General features: G+C 38.5%; 2 protein-coding genes across 4 annotated transcripts; both read right to left on the bottom strand.

The window, feature by feature from the left end:
- Nucleotides 1–589: 589 nt before the first annotated feature.
- spata6l (spermatogenesis associated 6-like) lies at nucleotides 590–11,825 on the bottom strand. 3 transcript variants are annotated; one of them, XM_067579113.1, is made up of 13 exons: nucleotides 11,471–11,825; nucleotides 9,768–9,905; nucleotides 9,336–9,384; nucleotides 8,061–8,102; nucleotides 7,729–7,853; nucleotides 7,037–7,129; nucleotides 6,030–6,269; nucleotides 3,746–3,845; nucleotides 3,425–3,471; nucleotides 1,642–1,763; nucleotides 1,218–1,311; nucleotides 903–991; nucleotides 590–766 (listed from the first exon to the last, which is right to left on the bottom strand). In XM_067579113.1, exons 2-12 carry the CDS (start codon nucleotides 9,852–9,854, stop codon nucleotides 926–928), a joined length of 1,065 nt encoding a protein of 354 aa, XP_067435214.1. In that variant the 5' UTR covers nucleotides 9,855–9,905; nucleotides 11,471–11,825; the 3' UTR covers nucleotides 590–766; nucleotides 903–925. The 3 variants fall into 3 exon arrangements, with proteins under 3 accessions (XP_067435214.1, XP_067435215.1, XP_067435213.1); XM_067579114.1 differs by having other exon boundaries at nucleotides 11,373–11,471; XM_067579112.1 differs by lacking the exon at nucleotides 11,471–11,825 and adding an exon at nucleotides 11,233–11,463.
- Nucleotides 11,826–12,189: 364 nt separating this feature from the next.
- Nucleotides 12,190–17,771, bottom strand: trmt10a (tRNA methyltransferase 10A). Its single transcript, XM_067579115.1, has 7 exons — nucleotides 17,331–17,771; nucleotides 15,951–16,119; nucleotides 15,770–15,841; nucleotides 15,619–15,693; nucleotides 14,074–14,223; nucleotides 13,851–13,956; nucleotides 12,190–12,760 (listed from the first exon to the last, which is right to left on the bottom strand). Exons 1-7 carry the CDS (start codon nucleotides 17,519–17,521, stop codon nucleotides 12,573–12,575), a joined length of 951 nt encoding a protein of 316 aa, XP_067435216.1. The 5' UTR covers nucleotides 17,522–17,771; the 3' UTR covers nucleotides 12,190–12,572.
- Between the last annotated feature and the right edge of the window lie 467 nt (nucleotides 17,772–18,238).

Below are 18,238 nucleotides of genomic sequence, written 5' to 3'. Positions count from 1 at the left end.
AGTACTGTACTACGCATCTGCATGTCAGCTCTTCTGTGAGCTTCTGCGAGCTACAGTTACCCTTGTCTGTGGCATTTCCGTGTATCTTTGGAGAACCATAACTCCACCTTTAGCTAGCCCAGGTATTGGTATCTGTATCAGGACTGAAAAAGTCAGATCAGTGCATCCCAACTTTGCAGACAGGTAACAGCCCCTGCTAGCGCCAACTGCATGATATTTTTAGTATTATTTAAAGACTTAAGACTTAAAACTGACCAAGCAAATCACCAAAGCTTACACAATAGTTTGACTGCTTGGTATAACAAAATAGAGTCCTGTTTCAGCAGCCATTCTGCTATAGATCACAATGTTCCTGATAGAGTCGCTGCTTAATGCCTCACAGTCATAGTGAGCAGCTATTTCTCTGATATATGGCAGTAGTTCACACAGAGCTGCATCGCCATAGACACAATTTACTTTTAATGGCCTTCGGGTGATTTACCTGAGGACTCGACAATGTCAGCTTGATCAATTAACGGGATAGACACTTAATGACGTCAAATCGATACCACTGCCAACAGGCTGTGATTAAACAGATATAACAATGAGCTTCAATTCTAAAAGGTTTATTTTAACATAAAACATGTTATTCTGCCAGTCATTACTAAAACATGTGTAGGCATTTTTTCAAACTACTGCAATAAAATACCTCTCTGTTTTGCACACACATACACCAGGAGAGTCATGATGTCTGAAGACTTCATTGGCAAGATGACGGTCTCTCCTCCTAATGATGAGAAAAAAAGTCAGACATTGTACATGACAAATATACTACATATCAGTAACAGAATTTTTGGTTAAATTCGCCCTCCAGAGACCCAGAGGCACTGAAATAAATTAAGATACAGACAGATGCATCTTACCTATCAAGAGCCTGGCAAGGTCATCATGGTGGACCTGGAGAGATGGACCTCCTGGCTAAAATCTCATCTACCTCGGAGTGTGTGGCCCCCTTTAACACAACAACACAGATATTAGCTGCACCTAACAATCATGCGTGGGAGAGAGAGTCCTCTACACTCCTATTGCCAAAGACTAGTTTGCCAGTATTCACAACTCAACTGCATATTGCAAGAACTGAATTTTGAGGCACAACAAAATAGCCAGCAGCAACATGACTGAAACACATACTGATGCACTGACATCTATTGCTGAGTCTAATGTTATGTGTTACTTACATAGACAAGTCGGCGTACAGCTTTTGGTGTCGTAAGGAGTCCCCGCACCCGTTCGTGGACCTCTTCCCATTCTCTATGAGAGCAGGACTGAGACCTGAAACAATCAGGGAATTTGCCATTTAGTGATGTTTTTTAGTAGCCATCATGACTCGCTTGAAATATGACAAAACTTAACATGCAAAGCAGAGATACTGTGGCTCCATGATGTGGTTACACCTAAATACGCCTTCAAACAGCTCCAAAGCTTATTTAAAGACAGTTAAGTTCAGTTCATTCAGTTATGGAAAAAGCAGCAACAACTAAATTTTAATTGGTTAAATGGAGTAAATACTTCCCAACTTGGTGGTTAGGGCTCAGCAGACTGGGATTTACAAAAAGCTTGCTAAGTGCAATGTCAATGTTCAAAGCTAATATAGAAACTGACCTGCTGTGCCTAGCTTGTTCCCTGTAAGACCGCCACATTGCTGAAGGTTCAGGACCTTGGTGGTAGTCAAGAGGGTCATGTGTTTCTGAAGAGCTGGAGTCATCTTCAGATATACCACCAACCTACCAACAGAAACAGAAAGGCGTCAACACTTTCAGTTTGTTAAGTTGGAATCCATAATGTCATACCAGTGGTATTTTAAAGGAGTAGTTCAACACTTTTAAAAATACACTTGTTGGCTTTCTTTCTGAGAGAAAGGTGAGAAGATTGACATCAGCTGAGCAAAGAAAAGGGCTATCTGGCGCTAAAAAGCCAGTACAGTGTGGCAGATTACCTGACCACAGTCACTGACAAAGAAAAATAAAGAACTACCTTAACAAAGTACAGACTCAGTGAGCACAGCCTGGCCATCGAGACAGGCCGATACAAAAAAATCATGGTTTCCCAAAGATAAGCAGTTCTGCCAGCTGTGCAAGGAAGACAAAGTCAACACAGAGCTGCACTTTCAAACACAATGCACAAAACTCCAGCCAGTCCCAACTAAATATTTCCCAATTTCAAATACAAACATCCTGAATTTGACCACATAACCAACATAAACAAAATACCAATCCTATTAGGAGAGCACATAGAGAACTGCAGCCTAGCAGTACGTCTTTACCTGCCACACTCTGAAGAACTGTGAGTTCATATATATATATTTTTTTTTTTTTCTTTTCAAATCAAACATATTATTATTATTTCCATTGTTGCTGATATCCGTCAGTTAAGTTCATCTTTCTGTTTTTGCTACCTTTTTTTCCCTTTTCCTCCTTCAAGCACAATTAATGTAATTTGCATTACAAAATACTGTTGACATGGTTGTTGTTTTCAAACAATAAGGTTAACATAATGTTTTATTGTTTATATGTTAAAATCTATACTTCTCCCTGTTTGTACTACTTTGTACAATGTGCTTTGGCAATATTGTATTTCAATTTGGTCATGCCAATAAAGCCTTATTAAATTGAATTGAATTGAATTGACATCAATTTCATGTCTGTTAAATATTGAGCTGGAGTCAGCATGTGGTTAGCCTAGCTCAGCATGAAGACTGGAAGCAGGGGGAAACAGCTAGCCTGACTCTGAAATGTAAAAATTATTTGTGGTTTTAGGGGAAATTATGAGCTGGAACTATTTCTTGTCAAACAATGGTATATCCATCCACCCAGTATGTCTGTACAGCATCACCAGCTTCAGCTCAGGTTGCCAGATACTTTCATGAGCACAGGTTTTGGTCTCTGTACAGACACAATGTTACCAAACATGACATCTTCAGTGTAACAAGACTCCAGGGAGCCAAACACGGTCACTACAACTGGCCGTTGACTGATAAGAAGTGGTTCCAGCACATAAAAACCACAGACTGTCGTTTTATACATTTCTGTTCACGTACAGATTAAAACAACAAGATACAATGCGGAATTAGTGAGCTTTAGATGTGTTGGAAAGCGTTTTTGTTTTTTCACTTTGGACAGAGTCAGGCTAGCTGTTTCCCCCTGCTTCCAGTCTCTATGCTAAGCTAGGCTAACTATGTCTGAATGTATTCTGTACTTAAAGCACAAACAAGTTTGTAAAAAATCTCAATCTCTCATCTCACTTCTGGAACAAACAGAAGAAAAGCATATTTCCAAAAATGTTTTCAATTTCAATGCTTGTGTTTCTTAAAATTAAAACCACATCCGATAAACCTCACAATGTCCCGTCCAAGAAGTGAAAGAGGAGGGAAATAAATTGTTCCTACCAAACCATTGGATAAAGATTGTCTTCGGCCAGTAGGAGAATATCTCACTAAAACAACAAAGAAAAGAGGAAAATATTTTATGAGAGTCACAACATGTATGCATTTATTTGATGATCGAAACCTAACTGTAAGTAGGTTACAGCACAGTACTCAACTGCAAGTAGGTTTATATCAAAACACTATCAGCTTGTTAAAGTGAACTGGGTCATGTCAACAGAGCAATATAACGATTGTAGTGAGTTTTACAAGATATTATGGTAAGTAATTTGGGACTGTAAAGCATGTTTAGTAGTAAAAACAGCTTTATATGATGCTTTCTACCTGTGGATGAAGACCTGGTCAAAGGTGAAGAGGAGTTGGTAAACACTACAGAGCGCTGGGGTGAGGAAGATTGACTGGATCCAGGCCACGAAGTCAACATCTATACACAGAGGGATGATGACACAGTAAGCAGGTCGAAATGCTACAGGGTTTATATGAGTTTCCCAACCAGGGCTGTAGTCATCTTGGGAAAGAGGTTGGCTTTTGTTAGACAATTTTATTGTGAAAGAGGAGACAGAAAAGGTAATATACTTCTATAAACTGGCTGTAGTTTCCTTACAGCTTAGTACGGATGATACTTTATGATTTTAAAGATAAAGGTGTACACCCTGATTTTAGTATTGGTGTCCAATGGCAATCCCATTATTTCCTCCCAGTTTACTGGTTTGAGACTCAACCCAACTGTCAACTGGCATAAAACAGTGTTTTGGGAGGAAACTGGAGCTATTGGACACTACAACCAAATCAGAAACTGTATCTTTAACTTTAAACCTGCTTTTTCCTGCTTCTACTGACCAAGCCCCAAGGAAGAGCACCGGGCTCTGAAGCCAATTTGACATAGTGGCCAAACCGTGTAATTACAATGTCTTGTGATGCTATTAGGCCCAAGAAGACTTTTTCCCATAGACTTAAAATGTGAAAGAGACATCTCTAAATCAGTGGATTTTTTTGAGCGCCACAACCCCCATGAAATGACTTGTTTCACTATCAGAATTTGATCCGTTCGGTCTGATCACATTTCGAAAGTCTAGAAGAGCTGCATGATCAAATCATTTTATCCCCTTTAGCGGTCTTGGTCAGCAGAAGTCTCTACTGAGCATGGTCCATGGACCCATAGAGCATGCGCAGGATGTTTTCATCCAGGTATTTCTTTACAGCAGGAAGTAGCTTTTTTGGCTTCATGCCTCACTGAGCAACTTTCAAAAGAATAAACAGGGCTTTGCCTCCAACACTGTATCCAGTTCTCTTTATACATCTCTTCTCTTTCTCTTTATACAACCATACAACTGACTCAACAGCAGTTCAGCAAAAGTTACATACTCTTACCTTAAACTTACCGAAACTTCACTTTTTTTTCTTTTTTTTTTTTAGTCAAACATTTAAAAAAAAGTTTTCTAACCAAAAAGATGCTTGATTTCAGTGTCACAAAGCTCTAAGTTTAACAAAACTAGCCTGCCTACTGACCTCAGTATTCTGGAGCAGTGGGCATCCTGATTCAAGACAAATAGTTGCCCAGAATATACAAAATCAGCATACAGTTTGATGACATGATTCAGGTCTATTAAGCAGTATGTGAATCACCACAGAAACAGAACCCATGTCAGCAATCAAGACCTGCAGACACTCTGCACTAACCCCAAGCATCAGCCATATCCCTGCATACATGATTCAGTATTCGGGTTTCTGATCATTTGTGTGCAGTTGTATCTTGATTCCTCAACATCTCAATCTCTACCAACAGAGACTATTCAGAAATTTGGATCAGGTGTTTAAATGCCACAGTATCCTGGTTTCTATTGGAGTACTCCAGGTAGCATATCTAGGTTTCTCAAAATTGGGATAAGGCCTTATCCAGGTTTCTGAAACCAGGATAAGATGTTTAGTGGCCTGTAAAAATGAATTAAGTTAAATCAATGTGTGTTTAGACAAAGTTACATAATGGACACTTATTATATGTGTTTCTTACTGTTTGTGTGTGTTTACATTTTAAAAATATTAAGATTACTAAATGAATAATCTGTAGTATATGCTCTGGGTTTCTCAATCTTTATTCATTCAGGGAACTTTTACTGAGAGCCAGGCTCTCTTTTGCAGGAATATCCCAATAAACACACACATAGTGACACACATTCACACCTGGAAGCTGCCCAGTATAACCACAGTCTGACCCACTGGCCACTGAGCAGCTCTACCGCTGCAGCTGGAGTTAAGGGTCTTGCTCAAGGGCACCTGTCTTTAAAGTATCCAGCTATGTAAACCATCACTCTGTGGTTCATTACAACTGACTCTACAGCCTTCTCACTGGTGGAAATGTTACAGAACACAGGAGAGGAGCTGTTAGGTGAGAGAGGTGACAGAAGTCAGAGTTATATTTGTATTAGACAGGGTTCAAACCAAAGGATACACTCAAAGCCCAGTGCTGTAAAAATAAATAACTTAGCTCTTCTCTGCCATCTCCTGGCTGAAAATGATGGGCAATTTAAAAAAAAATCTTCATTTTTGATGTCTACTGCCTTAATCTTGAAGCAGTGCTGTGGTGTTGTCTTGTGTTGTGTGAGCTTACAGGCTGGGAGGTGCTGCTTTTGTCCCAGTTGGCCAGGCTGTGCCGGGCCAGGCGCTGGCTGTTTCCAGCCCTCAGTGGGGACAGGGATTGGGATCTAGGAATGTCTGACTTGGCAATGCTGTGTCTTTCTCTGTCCACTCTGCCACCTTGTCTCCTTCCCTGGGTCTGAGCTTGTTTCCTCTGAGGAGAGGAGGTCCTGGGCCTGCTGGAGCGTTTCCTGCTTCTCTTTGTCACTGGCCTCTGGAAAACAAAGGAGTGGATGTCTCAAAAGTTACACATAACATAAAAAGCTGTTTAGTCACTCACAGCACTTTCAGGAAAGATGGTGATCTTGGTTAAATATTGAAAAAATTAAACAGTGACTTGAAGCACACAGCATGATGTGCTTACTTTATTACATTTAATCAAAATCACAATCTGTCCCTGACCTTAACCAAAGTCCTTTTGTTTTATTGTTTTACTATTTTATTCATTGCTTTTCCTGCTGCTCTGCTCTGTTGTAATGTGGTTTTAATTGTTATTTAATTGCTTGTGGTTTTATTGCCTTGTGTTGTAGCATCTCTTGAAAAAAAAAAGTTCAGATCACACTTTCAAGGAACCCCTAAAGGACACTGAGAAAAATTAAATCTGTTCCAGTTAATACAGTCACCAGTGTCTGACGTGATGTAGTTTGATTCATTATACATCATATGTATTAGACACATATGCATCATTATAATTGTAAGTAGTGCATTGTTTTTTCATCTTTAATTGGACTTTGAATATTAAAAACCTAAAATAGCACCAGCCTTATCATTAAAACCTGCTACTTAACAATAAATAAGCCAGTGACAAACGTTTTCTGTCAGCTTCAATGAGCGCTTGTTTTGTCACTTTTGGTGAAGTCATCATCACAGGCTTTCAAAATCCTGTGTTAGTTGAACCCTTTCAGTGAATATTTTTACATTATAACTGTATTTACTAGATGAACTTTACAGACATTTTGAGTCACTTAACATAATCTTTACCATGGGTACATTTGGGTAGATGTTGATCACTGTATCAGCTGAGCACTCAATGATGGTTGTTTTAGTGGAAAACTCCAACCTTGGAGCAATACCCTGGCAAACAGAGAGGAGATGTCATATTCAGATATCATAGCATGATGTTTCCCTGCTATAGAGGCCAGGGCCTGTGGTCTGCATTGTAACAATATTATCAATGAATATTATCAATATTCTTTATTCCAAGTTTAGTGAAAACTCTCTCAACCACTTCCTCAGCTTAAAGGTGAGGGTGTAAAAACACTCTAACACATTGCCATGGTGAATCATGGTATCAGAATTTTAGAAACCAGTGCTCTAAACTCTGAAAAATGGGAAATGTTAACTCATCATCACATTAAACATGCTACGTGTATGTTTGTGTTTAATATTTTAGATTGCAAATTGCATTTAAATGTGATTCTATGATGCTTTTCTTTGGGATACCACCAACAAATGACCCCATGTTATCTACTATCTCAAACCAATAATGCTTTTTTATTAGTGTATCCAAAATAAGACCACATTTTCTTTTTTTGGTAAACTTTACACATTGAAGAAGAACATGTTACCTTTGGTAGGACATAAAAAAGCAGCACAAAATACCTTCAGGCTATGTGTAGAAAATGGATAACATTATTAAACACCTTAAGGTAACTTATCAGGATTGGACCTACTGGAAAGTAAGGTGCTCGGGTCATCAGAACCTCTTGGTCCACTCCAGAGAAAGAGGGAACCAGTTTGGGCTCTGGGAATAAAAAACGTCGAGCATCTTCCTCAAAGCAGGCCAGAGTGTCCCCCACTGCACACACAAACACACCTCTGTCAGTGACTGTTAAGACTTTCTGTCTCATGGACCATTTAAAGCATTGCATCTTCATTTATGTGTGTGAACAGAAAAGAGGAATACAGTTTAAGCGTGTGCAGCAATAGCTGTAATTATAAAGAGCCATGTAGTAATCAAGAAAGAATAGAAAACGAATACGAAAAAAAACAAAAACAACATCACCTGGATGAATCAGCTGCACCAGTTCAATCCTTATCGTCTCATCTGAGGAGATGAAGTATCACATTAAGAAAGATCTACAGTATCAGATCCCCAGTGGACAGAATGCACGTTACTGTATGATAAATTAAATCTAAGATAAATGTGGAGTCACAAGCTACAAATATAACAGAGGTAAGTTAATCTCACCTAAGGAAACAAAACACTGATTTCACAACATAGGAGATACATGTTCTTGTTTCTTCTTACATTTTTTGTTCAGCTAAATTATGATTTGTTTGTGTGGAAGCTGGTGGATCTCTGTAAACCTCTGTTAAACTGTGATGAGATTTAGTTGACATGGCTCATTATGTTTAATTAGCACCACAGTTTTAGTCTTGTTGCCACTGGCTGTGCACTTACTGTCACTGGTCTTTCCGCCAGCAAATAATGCTGCACAATACGCCATAAACCTAGAGGCCCATATCTCAAATTCACAATAAGGATATTCATAGTTATGCTTCAGGATAAATACCAATATCACTGATGTGGCAACTTATAATACCATATAATTTATACTATACAAACATACATAATAAAATAAATTAAAACAGGTTTAACGTATTTAAAATACATGTAATAATCAGTTCTTTCAGATTGATGTGATAATACTAGGTTTATACTTGATTTCAATACAGGAAAATACACACATGGAGTAAAATGAATATCAGTACAGACCGTCAATCTAAAATGCATGAATGCGTTTTATTTTCAGCATTTTTCATAAGATTGTCAGACTCACAATGGACAATTTAAAAAGAGGTTCAAAATCAATGCAGCAGAACCAGAGATATATTTTTTACTCTGCACATTCTTTTTTCTTGTCCTGGTGCCTACATTACCCACAATGCAACTCAACCACTGACAGTTCTCGAAGACTGTGGCGTGTTATGCTAGTCGTGGCTAATGTAGCCTGGAGCTGCTAGCCTCCATCAGAGATGAGGAGCGGGCTATAAAGGTCTGGTAACCTCACACCCCCAGATTTGTTTACTTTTCAAACTTCTTCAGCCCCAACCAACACTGACTCAAGTGACATCACTTGAGGCAGTTTATCGAATTTCACACAGCTCCCACTGGTGACACAAAGGGCTTCATACTACTTTTTAAATCCCAAAAATTATGATACAGCCTGCCTAATGCATGAGAGGATTAGGTATAGGATTATGAGTGTGATAATTCATTAACTAATACAATACCTGCCACATAACACTGTATACAACCAAATATAAAGTAACTTACACTCGAGCATTACAGCGATGTCCCCAGGGTCAACTGCATGCCTGAAAATCTAGAAACAAAAAATTCAAGTTTTGTTTTTTGTTGATTGTGGTTTTTCTTTGTGTGTTTTTTTTATTAAACTCTATTATTTTACAAGTGATATTAATAAAGTATATCTACAGGAGTTCTCAATGAACTTTATGGGGGATTTATAAATAGATATAATTAAGTAATACCTATAAAAATTCAACAATATATATACAACATTAAATAAAGGAGAAAACTCAACAGCCATTTGAGTTTAATACATTCACAATTGTTTCTAGTGGGCCTACACACTTTTTTTAAACAGTTCAGTAATGCAGAGCAGTGAAAGCTTCTGCGCTACTTCATATTATTCAATTCTAGCTTTGTCTTATCTTTCTCCCACATGAATAAGAAGCAAACACCTACCTTTTCAAAGGTCATCTTCTCATGAAACAGCAGAGGGAAGACCGCAGGGACACATTCAGACTGACGGTACTGGCCCATAAAGCACATGCTGAGGTAGATGTCATCCTTGGCTGGCAGATGAACTCCAGGACAAGAAACCTGAGAGGAATAAATATTGGTTCAACTAAAGAGGGTTATATAATAAGTAGTGTCAAATCTGTACTATGCTTGAGCCATTTTCTATTGGCTGCCAGCAGAGGTGACAAAAGTCCTAAATTACTTTATGCTATGATTTAGAGGAACACTCCAACACTGAGGTTCTCCCCTTTATTCATTCATCTAGTTCCCTATTCATTTCCCAAAAAGTCAGCCTGACACATTTGGTATATTCATAAACTTTGAGACACCCATAGAAACTGAAAATCACTTGCTAAGTTTGGTTGCAAAACACCTGTGCTGCTAGAACATGTAAATACACCAAATATTTCTGGGGATTGTAGTCTCAATCTGTTGAGAATTCTAGTTAGTAGTTGCACACATACAGTATAATTGTGTTTACAGCAATCATGAATGATCCCTAGCCTACAACTATTAGGCATGTGACTCCAACAGCAACAGTTTTGAGTGTGACCTTTAATAATGAGGTCAGCTTATATCAAAATCATTCTGCCTGTTCATGAAAATATAAGCATGACCTATTTTTAAATGTACTTACATTTATCTAATATGAATATATATATTTCTGAGACTTGTGCACTATAATCAAAAGGCCTTTTACACAATGATCCCGGGTAGTATGTTCAGTCCTACAAGCAGTGATGGAAGAGGCAGATCTTTCACTTGAGTACAACTACCAATTCACTATAATAATATTAATACGTTATTGCCCAAATAAAGTTCCTGTATTGCCAAATTAGAAAAAGTATTTATTAGCTAAATGTATTTAAGTATTAACGGACTCCTTATTAAAATGTCTCCCTTCAAATATTAAGTGATTATGGATACTTGAACTGATGGAGTGGAGAAGAAGGGTAAAACAGCACAAAATGGAAATACTCAGATTTCTCTCAAGCTTACAGTGTTGCATGCCTTGCTAACCTTTATTGACATCCTTTTGTAAAATTCACCATAATGCTGAAATATGTCCAGAGGAATGAAATATTAGACTTTCATACATAACAAACACTAGAAGCTATCCGCTTGGAGAGACAGAAAGCGGGTCGACTAATTTTAAAGTTGAAACTGAATTCATTAAACGTATATTCGGTGTATTACATATATGCCGAATTACAGAGTAACGCTCAACGTTTCATGCAGCATTGTAAATCCGGTGCTAACAAATGTGAATCTTTGTCAGTAGATAGGGCAATATAAAAACAATAGTAATAAGAATGTAGACTGGAGGTTGTCCTATCATTTTCTATCCAGAACCAATGCACACCAGGAGGACAGGTTAAGACTTAATTAGGAAGATGACATATCTTACCGCTCTGAACTTTAAATCAACCACCACTTTCAGTGCTTTTCGAGACATTGGACCCTCCTTTCTCATATGATAAAACGGACTAACCTAGCTACTTCAACTGGATGAAGTCTGCACTCTTCTCCGCTTTAGCGTCGCCTTACCTTGTTACCAGGGATACCACAACTTCCGTTGTAGTTGCAACCAGAGCTGACCCTTCCATAATAAATATCTTTCCTAAACTATTTTTTATTTGCCTTACCTTACAGTTTCATCTGCCATGACTATAGTGTTTCGCTAGGATTTTATTTGCCACAGTTGATCTCAATTGGTCACGTGGTTCCAATAGGTTCGTCACAGCAATTAGCGGGAAACATTTGCATCAGATGAGACATACTAGCCCATATAAATTCAGAGGAAGGTGACTGGTTCCTATAAGTATTCAAGGGTATGGGCCTAAGCAGGTCCCCAGTCAAATGTCAAATATCATATCATTTTAATGTAATGTATTCTAACATAAAATATTTCATCCAAAGCACTATTATCATTCTCAAATCTGTCTTGATAGCATAGCATCATGGCTGCAGAACAATTAGCAGCATTGTAGTACAGTTCAGTTCAGTTCATTCTGTGTTGCAGGACACCACCATGGTTTACAGGTTAAGACACCAACTTACTTGTGATTATTCCATCCACAGATGCATTCATATGTCTCACACACTTTCTGATCATGCAAGGCTGGCACCTCATACTGTATATGTTGGTGCAAAAGAGAGTGTGTTATTTTTTCATTTTTAACATTTATTTTGGCCCATGTCCTAATAAGACAGTAAAATGAATATATTTTCTCTTTCAGTTTACATATTGGTGACATTATTCTCTGTTATACTCTTAGATAGTTCTGCAGAGAATGTATCCAACTCTGTCCTTTCTATATCCTGAATATACTCCTCTTAAAAGGAATTCCAGGCTCAGTAGCAATCATGGTCATGTGTTGCCTTTATCCTTTTTGAAATATTTTCTTTGAAACGATTCAATTTGGCACAGATCTGAGCTTTATCTTTCAGCTCCAAACAAAAGAATTAAAGTGTTACTTATTATGTTCCTGAATGTAATATGAACTGAATACTCTGCCAAAAATTTTAGCAAAACTGAAATGTCCCATTTATATGAGCAGTCCAACTAAATTCTGAGCCATTAAATAGGCACAAATTAAAACTTTCAATAAATATATAGAGTAAAAAAAATGAAATTTTCAAGAAATAGGAACATCATTCTTTTGAACAGCCTTAGGATCAATAAATCCAAACACATCCTCTTCAGTCCCATAGCATCAGATGTCCGAACTTATGTTTCGAGGTGTTTTAAGCACTTTTCTCAGTTTGGTCTGGTGTGTCAGGGTCAGAGTCCGAGTCTGAATCCTCCTCCTCTTTTTCCTGAATGGCTGTTCCGTCCTGGGTGACGGCTACCGCTCCTTTCCTCTGAGGCAGGATGGTGAAGAATGCCTCCTGCCAGCTGCCCTTCTCCAGATACGCCAGGATGATCTCAAACACTGCAAGAGAGATGAAAGCTTTCAAAACCAAACTAGAGCAGTAGAGCATTGGGAACAAGTTTGAGAGTCAAAGCACTTAGCCAACCTCTTCAAACAGCTTACTGTACAGCCAGGAAAATCAAGAATCCTTCGCTAAGCCCTGCCCTCTTGATTACCGTTACTACACATGTCAAGCTTTCTGTTCCAGCGTTTCATGTATTAAGTTGACAGTGTTAACGCTGGCAAACCACTAAAAATTCTTAGTAACAATGAGTTCTTGATTTAAGATGGAAGCAGACTCAGACTCATTCTTAACTGCTGACTGTTGGCTTTGCTGTCTGAAATGACAACTGTTGCAGGTGGATCTGATCAACTGTTGCTAGCTAGCTAGCTAGCTAATTAGCATTAGCTCAGCAAGCTAGTAACTCACTTTTTTAAGTCTTCAGCTGACTTGTATAAAAACAGAGGATAGGTTAAAATGGTTTCAGATATGCATGCGATACAGAGCAGGACATTGCTGGTAATGTAAATTCTGATATTGCATTATAAGGAACCAGCTCCTATACACATCAGTTCTAATCAGGGCTTTATAACGTAACTTGTAACCTCCTAAATAATGTAGTTACTTAATGATTTAATGATGAAGTAATACTAGGTCACTACTTCTGAAGGTGGCAAGCTAGTTAGCCAGGCATGCTAAGGTTAGCAGCTTATGTTAAAGCAGACAAACGCACAGTATTGATCCATTCACTTTCATTCTTGTATTTTGGTTTTGGAAATGTGATATAACTTCATAGTCTTCATGTATCAAGTATCTTTCTTACTAGAGCCCCATGCACTTCATCATGTTGAGAAATGCAAAGCTTCAGCTGCTGTTCCTGAATACAGTTGCTAAACTAAGATTAGACATTTACGGTTTCATGGAGAGACTTAGGAAACGATCAAGTAACATACATTACCAATGTCTGCTAGCCCAATCACAACTGAACTGGTCAATGAAAAAAAGTGGGCTACTTTACCCCAAATGCATAACATCCTAAAGCCACTTGTGGCCTGCTTTAAAACAACTGTCATCATGTCCATATATTGGTCTGATCATGCTAGTCCTCACCATGATTGACTGCCAGAACCTTCCGACTGTTCATCTTGACAAAACTGCTTAGAGGAAGCTGGGCATGATCAATCCCCAGCTCCTTCGCTCTCTCAAAGGTGATCCCCTGAAAGCCAAACAGAAATCATGAAGCAGGATGCATACATTTCACCTGAAGCATTTTCTCCATCATCTATTCAGCTTAGTTTGTCAAACCAGCAGCTGTGGAGACAGACAGACGGACCTTGTGGTGGTTGTGGTCCACCAGGCCTCCTATCACATAGGCCTTTTTTGGGTCCAGCTCTTCCAGCACGTTGGGAGAGTCAGACGTCAGGTACACCAGCTCTTCCTTAGCCACAACTTCACTGTAGTGTTCTGTTGAGATGGTAATGTCCTGCACACAGACATGCAAGCACACACATGGACATATGGTACAAGTAGTCCATGTAAAAACTGTGGGAAAATTTCAAGTTTTCTTAATAACAATCATTTCAGGGCCATTCCACAGTTATTTATGGAAGATTTAAAATCCCTACATAAAGACAAACCAAACAAAAAAATAAAGTGAGATACAATACACATTTTTTATTTTGTATTTCCTTTATATATTTATTGAGTCATAATAATTGAAATACATGTTGAATGAAATTTACAGTAGCTTTTTGTCTTTAATAACTGAATAAATTGCTTTGTGACATTAATTCTCCATGTTAAAATCAAATCACAACAGAGAAAGTGAAGAGGTGTATAATATTACTAAGAACAGCACAGAACTGTTAATTTTTTCCAATTTAAGCCAAACAATTTTCCTTTTAACTTGTGTTTTTCATTTAATAATGGCAGTAAATGCATGCACAAAAAAGGGAAATACATATAGTGTGTGTACAAGTGTGTATTGTATTTCACTTTATTTCTGTTTGATTTGATTGTAATTTAGGCATTTTAAATCTTCCATACAGTCTAGATGCTACTGAAGGGGGTTTTCTGCCAAGAGAAAAATGAAACTCAAAAATACAATTACATTAACAATGAAGTATAACAGGAACATTAGCAGCACTTTTAGATTATTATCTGATTATATTTTTTTATTTTCTGTATGGTAACTTTTTGATTCTATTTAGAAATTGGCCACAGAGACAAGAATATCTGCACATAAATATCATAATTAGATCATTTAGGATAAATTTGTGCAGCCACCAAATTGTTTTAGTTTGACAATTTAAGAGCACACAAAGCCGTTTTTTCCTCTTGAGAGCATATTTACTGTGAGTCAATATCGTTGAACAAATTGTATCATGGTATAGATGCATTCTGCCAGCGAGAAAAGCATTATTGCAGTGCATCCCTGGCTAAGCTAAACACTAGCACAAATCCTGAAGAGACAGTCCTATTATAAAGCTTTTTTTTTTCAATTTTCAGCTTGGTCAAAATCATGAAGTTGTTTTCAGACAAGTTAATAAAAATATTTAGATTTTATTACATTCACATTTAATTCAGAAAAAGTATTGTTCAGTTCCACAGCCCCTTAGATAGTGTTGCTTCTCATAGTTTCTCTTCTCTGTAAAAATGTCTTTGTGTAGCTTATGGCATGGGAGCTCTTTACCATTTTGCAGTGTTTTCAATTACTTTTCTTCCAGGTGAATACAGATGCTGTCTGCTGTATGTTCGTTACTCATGGTGAGACTGACTGTGGCAACTACATGCACAATCACACGCTAAACCTCTATCCTGCCTGTAAAGCAAATACCAGACTGAAAAGAGAAAAGGGGAAATTGCTCTGGCTGCTTACCTTCCAGTTCACCCATCCTTTGTCTTTTGCATCCATACTCTGTTTCAGCTGTCCTCCGAGGCTTGTTAGATAAAACTGGAGAAAGTAGAGCAGAGGTCAAGCATTAGACATCGTCTCTATTGGTTTCATGTGTTAATCAGTACCCACTCACCTGGACTGGATGTAGGGCTCGTCTGTTCTCAGCATAGCACCGCTGGATCTGTTTGTGAAGTTTGCAAACATCCTGAACAGACAACAAGAACATTGGTCGATAAGAGCCCAGTACCTCAGTTAATATCTCTGAATCTACACATGGAAGTCAACCCTCTGAAGTGTCTCCAAGAACAGTTCACCTTGACCAACATGAGGCTGTCAAAGCTGCAGTCCACCACCAGCCTCAGTGAGCTGGGCGTCACCTCTCTGCGTGGACGTTTCCTGGCACTCTGAGCTTCACCTCCCTCCTCCTCATGATGATTCTGCCTCTGCAGGCGACGCTGCTGCTTCCTCTCCTTTCGTCTCTGCCTGCAGCAGAAAGCACAAGTCAGATACTGCCAACGTGGGCGATGATGCGACACTAAACTCCAACTCTCCCATAACATTCAAAAACACACAACTATCCCGGATAAACTACACTCAGCAAGGACATTCCACGCTGGATTTCGTGGTGTGTTTAGGATCATTATCGTGTTGTAGAAGCCATCCTCTGTTCAGTTTCAGCTTTTTACAGACGATGTGAGGTTTGCTTCCAGAATTTGCTGGTATTTAGTGGAATCCATTCTTCCCTCCACCCCTACAATGTGTCCTGTGTCACTACTGCAACACAACCCCAAAGCATGAAAGATCCACTCCCATGCTTAACAGTTGGCCTGTTGCTGCTCCTTTTTTCCCCCAAACATACCTTTGCTAATTGTGGCCAAAGAGTTCTATTTTAACTTCATCAGCTCTTGTTTCCAAAACGCATCAGGCTTCTGTAGATGTGCTGTTGCATACTTCTGATGTTGGATTTTATGATGAGGATGCAGGTAAGGCTTTCTTCTACTGACTCTTCCATAAAGGTCTTGTTTGTACGAGCATCGTTGCACAGTGGAACAATGCACCACCACTCCTGAGTCTGCTAAATCTTCCTGCAGGTTTTTTGCAGTCATATGGGGCTTCCGATTTGCCTTTCTGACCAGCATACCAGCAGTTCCCTCCAAGAGTTTTCTTGGTCTTCCAGATCTCATCTTGACCTCCACAAAAAAACGCTTTTCAATATAATACACCCCAGTATATTATGTACAATAATGAACATAAAGTAGAATTATCACCTTTCTGAGAATGTCAACTAAAACTGAAAATGTATAAGCTTCTTAAAAGTAGAATTGATAGCACAGCTGTTGTATTGAATTGCATTAGATTGCACAGGTGTTCCTAATAAAGTGCTCGGTGAACGTATGTCACATCTAACTATGGACTTATTTGTTTGCTTAAGGTTTATCCATATTCATCAGTGGTCTTTTTATTTGAAATATGTTTCATTTTAATTATGGAAAAATAGCAACTAGAAGCAAGACACCCTTAAACTGGAAGATATTTGAGTGGAGTTTGTCTTGACAGAACACTGAAGCCAACACTTTGACATTTAAAGAGTACAAACAGCATGATGTGCTACATCAACCGACAACTGTAATCACACTGAAATGCAGTAATAAATGCATTAATGAGACAGACAGTATTAAAATGAGATTTCTTACTTTCGTAGTTCCCTCTCTTCTTCCCATTTCTGCTGCTTCAGGAGCTTCTTCCTCTGCCTTTTCGACAGAGTTTGGTTTTCTGCTGCAGCTTCTCCGTTACTGCTAACAGTCTTTTCACTCAACTTATTTTCTCCGTTTTCACTGTCCTGCTGCTGGGACGAAGCCTCACTTTTCACGCTGTCATCAGCCATCAGTGAAGAGTGCAGATAGCTGGAAGTTAGCTGCTTGCTAATGTTTCTGTGTCAACCAGCTGCTGACTTTAGGTGGTTGACGAGGTTTTGCAGGAAACTCACTGACCGCATTTAATAGCCAATAAAAGGTCGTCACTGTATAATTCCACGACAATGAAGCAGTAAGAAAGTAATACTGGACAACTACACAGACTGTTCAACTTAGCCACCATTCCACATGTATATTATTGTGGCGCATAATGACGTCGTTTAACCGCGCCAGATGCATTCAAATGCTGTCGGACGTATTATAGACTTCGGTTTGAATCTCCTGTAAAAATCATAATTGACAACATTTTTGTAGTTTCTGCCTGATGACTAAATTGGCAAGTCGTCACATTTATGTTCGGACAGTACACAAGCGCCTTCAACAGCTGATGATGTCATCTTTTGCCAATGTGTCAAAATAAGCGTCTAGTTTATACGTGGTTCAAACAAAGCAACTATATTTAACTGTTTTCCACAACAATATCAAAAACAACACCGCGCACTTAAAAACGTCATTCATCTTGTTCATTAGCTTACTTGCAACCAAAATCACTTTGAAGGAACAAGAAAATGGTGTAAAATCAAAACACTACAAGAAGAGTTAACGAGGAGCACTTGAAGGCAACATCATATATGGAAGCCAGGTATGATTTTACTTGAACTTTAAAATATGATTCAGGAACTTAATGA

The sequence above is a fragment of the Thunnus thynnus genome, chromosome 22, assembly GCF_963924715.1.
Source record: "Thunnus thynnus chromosome 22, fThuThy2.1, whole genome shotgun sequence".
In the NCBI taxonomy this organism is placed as follows: Eukaryota; Metazoa; Chordata; class Actinopteri; order Scombriformes; family Scombridae; genus Thunnus; species Thunnus thynnus.
The sequence above is the reverse complement of the archived record's forward strand: the minus strand, read 5'-3'. Positions and strand labels throughout refer to the sequence as shown.